The sequence below is a fragment of the Glycine soja genome, chromosome 11 (assembly GCF_004193775.1).
Source record: "Glycine soja cultivar W05 chromosome 11, ASM419377v2, whole genome shotgun sequence".
NCBI classification, from domain to species: domain Eukaryota; kingdom Viridiplantae; phylum Streptophyta; class Magnoliopsida; order Fabales; family Fabaceae; genus Glycine; species Glycine soja.
This window is the reverse complement of record NC_041012.1, coordinates 34,745,496-34,755,430: the sequence shown is the minus strand read 5'-3', so window position 1 is coordinate 34,755,430 and position 9,935 is coordinate 34,745,496. Positions and strand designations below refer to the sequence as shown.

General features: G+C 32.1%; 2 protein-coding genes across 2 annotated transcripts; one reads left to right on the top strand and one right to left on the bottom strand.

Moving 5' to 3' along the window:
- Positions 1-1,980: 1,980 nt before the first annotated feature.
- On the top strand, positions 1,981-6,196 carry LOC114374575 (DCN1-like protein 5). Its single transcript, XM_028332236.1, has 9 exons — positions 1,981-2,216; positions 2,893-2,977; positions 3,387-3,461; positions 3,543-3,579; positions 4,677-4,760; positions 4,886-4,946; positions 5,060-5,166; positions 5,595-5,660; positions 5,850-6,196. Exons 1-9 carry the CDS (start codon positions 2,147-2,149, stop codon positions 5,949-5,951), a joined length of 687 nt encoding a protein of 228 aa, XP_028188037.1. The 5' UTR covers positions 1,981-2,146; the 3' UTR covers positions 5,952-6,196.
- A 941-nt stretch (positions 6,197-7,137) lies between these two features.
- On the bottom strand, positions 7,138-9,412 carry LOC114375608 (nod factor hydrolase protein 1-like). The gene is made up of 2 exons (XM_028333438.1): positions 8,290-9,412; positions 7,138-7,480 (listed from the first exon to the last, which is right to left on the bottom strand). The coding sequence occupies exons 1-2, from the start codon at positions 9,377-9,379 to the stop codon at positions 7,431-7,433; spliced, it is 1,140 nt and encodes a 379-aa protein (XP_028189239.1). The 5' UTR covers positions 9,380-9,412; the 3' UTR covers positions 7,138-7,430.
- Between the last annotated feature and the right edge of the window lie 523 nt (positions 9,413-9,935).

Here is a 9,935-nt window from a genome sequence, read left to right as displayed (position 1 = left end):
AGATATGACTTTTACGTGGCATTTAGAAGGGGAAAATGTCTAGTTTGGCAAGAATTTAAAGTCAGCAAAGTAAATTTCCTGTATTTGATATGCAAGTCAAAAAAATTCTCAAAAAACATTAATTTTCAAGGTTTTGACTCATTATTTCCCACAATTTTGTTCCAAATCCAGCCTTCCTAAGTTGGAAGAAAAAATTGAATGACAAAAAGATTTCACGATATTTTTATAAGCTCACTCAATACCTTATAATATAAAGTTTTGAAATATTTTCTTTGTAAATGATCAATAAAACTTAAAACATGTTGCAAAGTGATCGCTCGATCAATACACTTATTCTATAAAGTTTTAATGTTCTTTTTTAGTATAAGTGATTTTGGTTTGATTGATCATGTTTTCTTAGTATCACAAATTTTTTTCTCAGTTACCATCAGTATCATATTTTCTCAGTATCGTAATTTTTTGTTGTTGTTGCAAAGACTAAAGTTAGGCAGAGCCATATTTGCTAGGACTTAAAGCATATTATTAGCCTTATAAAAAAAAAAAAAAAAGTTCTTAGTAGAAATCACTTTGGATCTACTTACTGTTTGGCGATTGTGAGAATTGTGGCAACTTTAAATTTTCTATTCCATTCAAAAATACCTAGAGCAAGGGAACACCCTTATTAAGTTAAAAAATATTATACTTTTTTCTGTATTTTAATATTATATTTTTTTTCTATTAAGCCTTATAAATTTTTTATATATAGATATCTATCTATACTGTATATATAGGAAAATGTTTTATAAGAGAAAAGTTTACATGTGACATTCTCAAGAACTATGTGCACTAAATATATTTGAAATAATAACAATAATATTTGTATTTTTAAAAAAAATTATAATAATTGAAATTATTATGAATGATTGCTAGCAATGATCTTTTAAATAGTAATTCTTAATTAACAAAATTCGTGCACATTATTCACCAATTTAAATTGAATATAAATTTTAGCAAAAAAAAATTGACAACACCAATAAAATGAATATAATTTTATTTATCATTACTAAACACATCGATGACATAATTTTTTTAATTTATAAATTCAATAATATTTTATAAAAATTAATTGTCGAATTTATATTTAAGATAATAATTTAAGAAATTATTTGCCAATTAATTAAACATTTGATTGTTGATTGCAAATTTATTCTTGAATATAGCTTGATTAGTGCCACATCCAATTAAGAGATATAATTTAATTTGAAATTGATTTAAATGGAATACAAATGTCAACACTAAAATTATACAATTTAAACAAAATACATAATAACATACATTTGAAATCAATTTAAGAATTATACTAATCAAAAACGTTAGCTTTGCAACAAAAAAATGAAAACTTTAACATTATAACCCAATAAGTGTTTTTCATCCTAAAATTTTATATCCTTATATATTAACATAAAAAAAAAGACATTGGAAAAAGATAATGAGATGGTGATATTTGTTAGAAAAGTGACGGCTAAAATTTTTCATCCTAATTTTTGCATGTAATGAATTGGCATTTAAAGAAAAAATTAAAAGTGATAGCTAAATTATAAAAAATGAAATTAATTAGATGATAATATAAACCTGTTTAAACATTAAACTCCAATAAACATTGACATATTTTACATTATTAGTAAATAAATATTAAACTCCAATAAAAATAGACAAATGATAGTAGATAAATTGACTGTTTTTTCCATATTTATTGTAATTATAAAGTTGGTAAGAAATTGTTTAAAGCGGAATAGAAAGAAGTAAAGTGAATTAAAAAAATAGTATGAAAAATTCTACTTAATTATCCTCTAATTTATTTTTACTTATATTAATATAAAGCAGGTAAAGATAAACCTTGAATATTTTGTTGGTGAATCGTTTAATTGAATGATTTCTAATTAAATTTACAGTTGTAAGATAATTAAAAGAAAAAGAAAGATTGATGGCAGCAGCACTATTTCCAAAGCTATAAAACCTCGGTTAAACCTTGCATCGGTGAAGGGTTGCTCTTCTTCCTCATCCTCTTCCTCTGTGAATAGGGTTTCTGCTTTCTTTAACAATTTCAGAAGGCTTTCGAATCGATTCGATTGGGTCTCTCAAAGATTTGATTTCACAGTTTGCGAAGATGCCTCGTCCCAAAAGAAAAGCGGCCCCACCAATCACTTCCTCTGATGTTGATTCTTCTCTTCGCACCGGTAGTTCAATTTCTCGTTTCCGATTGGTTCCCGCCCGCGAAAATCGAATCTCAATATTCAGTAAAAAGAATGATGAATCTTCAAAATTTTAATCAATTTTTTTTTATTTGAAATTCGGAGCGATGAGTTTTCCTGTGTTGAAGTGCCCAAGTTGGCGAATTTCGATCTTGCTCGATCAAGGTTAAATCTTTATAATTGGGTTGTGTTTTCCAGTGGTCGAGTTGCGGATATTCGTATTAAACGCGTTAAAATTCAAAGCGTGAGCACGAAGGGTTTTATTTGCCGTCAGTTTCTTTTTTAACAGTTAATTAGGAGGGAAAGGGTGGTGGTTGTGTTAGGTGTCTATCTTGTTTTTGGGCTGCTTCCCATCAATTACCCATTTACCCTGAATAGATATTATTTGGCTATTTATGAATCATTCACATGTGAAGTGATTGTCTTATGCAAAATGTAGTGTGAATTGTGATATTCCCAGGCAATTTTGTTATAGGAATGTCCAATTATGATCTATATTATTTGCAGTGTGCATTTTAATTTGAATATTTATAGTGTGTATCTAGCTAGCTTCTGTTTTCTGATAACAGATAACTGCAAGCACATAACTTGGATGATAACTTGTTTCTTTCATTTGCTGAGTTCTTGATAGTAATTATTTCATTTCATGTTTTCATTTCAGAACCAAAGAAATCAACCACGAAGCAATTTGATCGAATAGATAAACTATTTGAGTCATATGCAAATAAGTCATTGGGTTTGATTGAGTAAGTATGTGCATTTTGAAATCATTATGACATGCTTTATTGTTGTTTGATCTGGTTTAATTAAGAATTTATTATGCTTAAGTTAGATTCAATTATTTAATGGGAACTTTGCTTATGTTTCAGTAACACACATAGGTTTATTATCCTTTTTCTTGATGAACTTTTTTATATATAAGGAATTAAAAATTGTTCAGGTCTAGTTATATTTTATATAAAATTAGTTTACAAATTAGGCAGTAGGCACATGATCTACTATATTATGGAAAGGTCTTCAGATAACTGTACAGGGATACATGTTGAGGTCCAATGTTTTTCCTCCTTTATGTTTTAAGTATGTTTTGTGTCCCTATCCATTAAAGTTTATGTGACTCTTGATGAAATTCTCTATACTTTTTGTTTGGTTGGTCAGCCCAGACGGGATTGAAGCACTTTGTAAAGATGTGCATGTGGACCATACAGATGTTAGAATGCTCATACTTGCTTGGTAAGTAATGGACTAGATTAATTTTTCCTTTGCCTCTATCTAACTGGTCTTTTAACCTCTATAAATGTATGATCTTACCAGGAAATTGAAAGCTGAAAAACAAGGTTATTTTTCCAAGGTTGGTAGGTAGTATTGCTTTACAATCTTTTTTTAGTTACACACTGTTGAAATTAGTGAGATAGACAAACATGCATGCCTTATTAATTTCCCAGTCTATTCTATGGATACACTCTTAGACATGATCATGGATTTGTGCTCTTGTGGGAACCCTTCGTCTAATACTTATGTGTTATGTGCTATGTTTCGTTGTATATACTTGCATTTATCCTTTCTCTGACTCTAAGTCTATATATATTTGTGAGCCCACAATGATGAAGGTTCAACCTCTCATGTTGAGAAAAAAGGAACCTCTCACTAAAAGACAATTTTCATTTGTTTATTTAATTTGTGTGTTACTATTAATGGAATAAATACAACTGAAATAGATAAGTTGGCACTGTAAATTTCAAACATGCTCTGATGCTGGTCTTCATCTTTTCAAAATCAGTGCACAATATGAGTAGGAAGTGATAAAAAGATTTTTTGGAATCAAGTTCTGCTTACTTTCTTTAGGATAAGATTTGGCTTCGTTATATTGTGCTTTTGGTGTTTCAAGTTTTTTTTTTTTTTTTGAGATATTTAAGTTGCCCTGAGGTTGACATTTTTTGGTGCCTTTTTTTGTTGGCCTGGTGAAAGATTGAACCTCCAGCAACATCATCACATCCAAAATCTTCAAGACTTGGGCCCAAGCCAATTGGGATTATGAGCTCGTAGGCATAGACTTCTCTGATCTATCCTTTATAATATTGATTACTGAAAAACTGAATTCTCTCCAGTAAATAGAATTTTCTTTTATACTAATAATTGGCTTGATCATGGACTGAGATATATATCCTTCGTATTTGATCAAATTTGAGGGTCATTCTGAATATAGTTAAATAATTTTTTCATTTTTTAAATGTTGAAAATCCTGTCATATTTGGTAATGTTGTGTGTCTGAGAGAGAGAGAGAGACTGCTTGATTCCATGCTAAGGTTGTCAAACCAAAATCCTCTTATACTGGTGACTGGTGATATACCACTCTAGTCATCATGTGTTGAGATAGCTTGAATTTCTTCATAATGTTAGTTTTTGGACATGTCATCATCATCATCAGTTTTTTTGTATTCTTAATAGGATGAGTGGCAAAAAGGGCTCAAATGTTTAGGGGCTGACACTCTCCCAAAATTAAGAAAGGCTATTAATGGACTGAAGAAAGAGGTATTTTATTTTTGTTATAAGTTACTGAATAAAGTTTTGTTGCTCTCTTATTGAGATTAACCAGTAACTATGGTTGTTCTTCAAGAAATTTTTTGGTGTATTTATTTCCCGGGTGTCTTGGTTAGGTGACAGTACCAGAGTGCTTTGAGGATTTTTATTCTTATGCATTTCAATACTGTTTAACAGGTAAAATCTGTATTGGTTGGTTTTGATTTCACTTACAATTTATATTTGTTTACATTGCTGCTTTCCTGTTCTTTGTATATCTCTCTGGGTAACTAACAGAATAATTTTTTCAGAAGAAAAGAAAAGGAGTGTAGATATTGAGACCATCTGTGAGCTGTTGAATGTCGTTCTTAGATCTGAATTTCCTACTCAAGTCAACTTATTAACTGAGTATCTAAAGGTGGGTAGGTTTTTATATAGTAAATAAATAAATAATAATCTTTGTGCTTAAACATTTTGAGTTGCATGTAATGATTTGATATTGTGATTTTCAGTGATGTCCATTGTCCAGCAAATATGCTGGATTGTGAAGAATGTCAATATGTTATTTTCTTGTATTCCATTTTTGTTCCACAATAAAAGTATAGCTATTTGCTTATATAAAGTTTTGTTTTCTTGTGTTTTAATGATCTAAAAGTTATGTACATTCTTGAAATATTTTCCCATGGAAGGTCTATAATACGAAATCAAACCATGGCGATTTCCCTTGATTATTAGCAAGTATGATGCACATTAAAGTTGTTTTGTTTAGGGGGAAGATGTTCAGAAGACTTTTAATGCCCATACACGTTAAATTATTTTCTGACGGTTGAAATACTTATTTGGCAGATCCAAAACGACTACAGGGCACTAAACATAGATCACTGGAGAAATTTTTATCGGTTTTTTAAGGAGGTAATGCTGTTTTTATTTTTTCTTACGTTGCCTTTGGATTTTATATTATATACATTTTTCACTTCTGGTTGAGTTTACTATCTGATTGTGAGGTTAATTTGAGTAATGGTAATCGGTGGAAGTTGGTGTGCTTCATTTTTAAAAGTTGCCCAAGCAGAAAAAAAATGTCTGACGTTTTTTTGCTTCCAGGTAAGCCTTACTGATCTTCGAAGTTATGATTCTAGTCAGGCATGGCCAGTGATCCTCGACAATTTTGTTGACTGGTTAAAAGAAAAAGAAGAGAAAATATAGTTCTCACATTTCTCAAGTTTAAGTTCAATTTTAATCTGCCAACTCCGAATGAGAAAACTGTTTGAAGCGGATATACAATTGTATATTGCTGATCCGAGTAATCATTCGCAGTTTTTTTTGCAGAAAATTGTTATGATTAAATCACATGTAACAACAACTTCATACAGTTTCAACTGTCAGCTATATTCCTTTCTCCTGTCCTGGAGATATTGTTTTAAGCTATTCTTTATTCTTACTGCTCGTTTTTTAACATGTTTTCCTGAATCTTTTTTTCCGTTTAACGATATTCTTAACTAGAATTAAAAGTTCGAATCTGGATGTGGGTGAGTAATCAATCAATAAAGTCTTTCATCATGTCCAATGACTAAGGGTTCACTTTTTGGACGATTCTGGGTGAAAAAAAAACTAGTTCGTAAGTGTAGTACTGCTATTTGGAATAATTGTTACTTTGACAAGTTTATGCATGCAGTGGACACCATGATTTAGAGAATGATTAATATTATGTGTCTTTAAGAAACTAATGGATTAAATATTACAGTTGGTGCAAAGAGAAGGTTAGAAAAAAGAACAATAAGTATTATTGTCCATAAGAATGAAAAAAATGTGGTGGATGCAAAAGGGTTTTTTGAGGATAAAGTTTTGGTTTTAAAACCAATGGTTGTATCGGAGAGTAGTAGACCAATTGTAAGGTGCTTATGCACCATTGGTAGGATTAAAACACTTTAGAAAAACAATTTGGAAAGATTTGGTAGGGTTGATTCAAGGCTTTCTACAAGAGGAAAACATTATCATACGTAGGGATTTAAAAGGAAATGTTGATAGGTAAAATAATAAATAAAAGCTTAAGATGGTTTTGATTTTGGAGAATTAAACGAGGAAGGATTCTTAATTATTAATTTCTCTTATGACTTTCAAGATTATGAATATGAAGCGCGATGAAAATTTGATCACTTAAAAGGTTTCAATTTGATTTCTTTTTTGAAAGAGGCGTTAATAAAAGAAAAAAAAAATATGATGTAATAATCAAATGTCACATAAGATGAGTTGTGTCAGCGTCGAGAACTTACCATTCAAAGCATTAAATTGAAAGATAGGACTAAGTTTTCTGATTTGTGAGAATAGAGAGACTAAATGTTTTTACTTTTAATAAAAAGCCTAAAATTATTTATTAAAAAAAATAAGGAGATCGTGCATTTTAACCTTTATTATAGGTTTTCGACATTGACAATACTTATAACTCTCAATCCACTAAATTGAGAAACTGTTACGCAAAAGGAGGGGATTTTTCTCCCCTTTCATATTATGTTCTACTTGGGATCTACGTGAAAAATAATTCATTTTCTGAATGAAGGCATTGCCATCTACACTTGTGCATTGCATATTCAATAAACTCAATTACTTGATGTTGAAATAGAAATCAAATCTTCCCTGCGTGATGAAAAAAAAATAGCACAGACATGAAGTGATGAAAGTCAACTTTCAGTTCATTCCTCCGGTCTCTTCAATGCCAAGCATCCAGGCATTCAGAGCTGCATTTTGTCAATCATAATGGCATTGGTTAGTTTGGTGTTATAGAATTTATCTTCATCATCTAAAAAAATAAGAAATTTATCTTGAACCAAGTAAAACAAAAGTTTTTACATTTTTTTTCAATATAAGTTTTTACATTATTATCTGTTGTACATTATATATAGTAAAATTGTTGATTTTAAATATAATCACTTTAAAAGATATATTTAGGATAATTTCTAATTAATTAACAGTATAGAAATGTTTAAATTGATGAGGTACGAAAATTGAAGTCTATAAAATATATGTAACACATTTTATGTGTAATTTTTTTTATAACAATACTTTTGTCGGAATTGTAAACCATATCACACACCCAAGTTCATCTTTCAACGCAGTAGGATAATTACAGAATATTTTTTTGATATAATTACAGTAATCTAATTTGCGGTACGTGCTTTTAAAATTATTCGTTCCAAAACACATTCTACTGATAATAAATTCTACACAAATTATCCTCACAATAGTCAAATTAGTGTCTAAAAAAATATAATTTTATTAATTAACTCATGTCATAAATTTTAAAAACCATTTTTTATGCGTATTTTAAAAATCAGTATATTGACAAAATATACTATTGAACATTAATTGTAACGATTAAATGTACATTTAAAAGCTACAAATACAAATTGTATCATTGAAACTAATGACATGGAGAGGATATCTTTCAAGAACTAGATAATTTAAAATTTAGGAAATAATTATTTATTTTTTAATTTTAAAAAAATAAAAAAATAAAAGAATTATTTTTCTTAAAAGTTTCCTGTACCTTGTGTTGAGATTTTCCAATCGCTAGTGTCGAGGCCAGCAGCCCAAAAGAAATAGCCATGAAGAGAAAGAGCTTGAGCAAATCCAACCTTAACCGCCACCGTTTTCGGGTCATCGTACCCGACCCAGTAACTCCCACTATACGAATAAACCGACGCCGTTTCCTTGTCACACACAACATTTGCACCCGTTTCGTTGTTAAACTCCAACACTTGAAATAAGGCCATTGCACCATTCGACCCAGGACCCGGTCCACTAGCTGGAGCCCCGATTCCATGCACATTCGGTTCAAGTAACTGCCACGTCCTCCCATATAGCGGCAAACCCATCACCACCTTCTTCGGAATAACCCCTCCCCGGATCCACGACCCTAACCCGTAACTCACACTAGCATTATTTTTCGGGTCAAAAAGCCCAGCAGGAGGCCCAGTATGGTTACTCCACGGCCCATTAAGATCGTAGCTCATAACGTTGACCCAATCTAAATTCTCGTTAATCGAATCCACCGGGTACCTCAACGACGTCGTTTCGGATAAGAAGTAATCGACGGAGAAGTACACTGCGGCAGTGAGAAGAAGCGGTTCCCGGCCGGTGGCGGCGGCCTCGGCGGAGACTGCGGCGCGCCACTCTTTGAACAGCAGGCCGAGGTCGTTCATCTCGTTCACGGTTCGAGGGAACTCCCAATCTAGGTCAATGCCGTTGAACCCGAAGGTGCGTGCGACGGTGATGGTGGAGTTGATGAAGGTGGCGCGGGCAGCGGCGTTGGCGGCGATGAGAGAGAAGAGCGTGGAGTTGGAGTTGGCGCCGCCGATGGAGATGAGGGTGGCGACGTTGGAGCGAAGGGTGTTGGTGAATGTTGCAAGGTTCGTGCCTGTGGAGTTTGAAACGACGTCGAGTTCGTAGGTGACATTATTGGGCGCAAGGAATGCGTAGTAGACGTGGGTGAAGAGTGATGTGTTTATGGCTGAAGGAGGGAAAAGTGGTTGTTCGAGCCAGTATATAGCTTTTATGTCATTTGTGGAAGTTGTGGCGGTTATTCCCACAAAGAAAATTGCTAAAAAGAGGAAACGTAGCATGCTGAGGCTTGCCATGAAGAAACTTTGGTTTTGGACTTTGCTTCTAGGCTTGGGTGGATGGAACGCGTATAAATAGGAGTATAATAAATATATTTAGTCGAAAAGTTTTCTTCTTTTTATTCCAATAATTTTTTTATGCTGAAAAATTTATGTAAGTTGTGAATTGGGATGGTAAAAAGATTAAATAAACGCTTAAAGAGATATCAACATCTTTACTGGATCAATCTTTTTTTTTTTAATATTGAATACAGCACACTCTTGATGATGCTCCAATTCTAAGTATAAAACATATCGTTGCCGATTAGGTTGAGTATTCCTATTACTATTGTGCAATATTCCCAGGTGGAGGATGACATGTCAGTGTCTATTAAAAGCTGTCATTGTGATCTTTGATTATTAATTGGTTGCTTTGGTTCGTGCATTTATATTTGGAAATTAGTAATGCAATTGGTTTAGGAAAGTTTGAGGCTCTTCATGAGATTGTAACATGGCCGTCCATGGTTCCTTAATGTAAGGTATACGGACAGAATGTTTATGGATTCTCTGGCCGTCGAACCAAGTACATAAACGT

Coding starts and splice junctions, on each gene's coding strand:
- LOC114374575 (XM_028332236.1), top strand. CDS start 2,147: ATGCCTCGTCCCAAAAGAAAAGCGGCCCCACCAATCACTTCCTCTGAT. Junction 3,462..3,542: donor AGAATGCTCATACTTGCTTG/GTAAGTAATGGA, acceptor TGATCTTACCAG/GAAATTGAAAGCTGAAAAAC. Junction 5,167..5,594: donor TATTAACTGAGTATCTAAAG/GTGGGTAGGTTT, acceptor CTTATTTGGCAG/ATCCAAAACGACTACAGGGC.
- LOC114375608 (XM_028333438.1), bottom strand. CDS start 9,379: ATGGCAAGCCTCAGCATGCTACGTTTCCTCTTTTTAGCAATTTTCTTT. Junction 7,481..8,289: donor TTGGAAAATCTCAACACAAG/GTACAGGAAACT, acceptor GACAAAATGCAG/CTCTGAATGCCTGGATGCTT.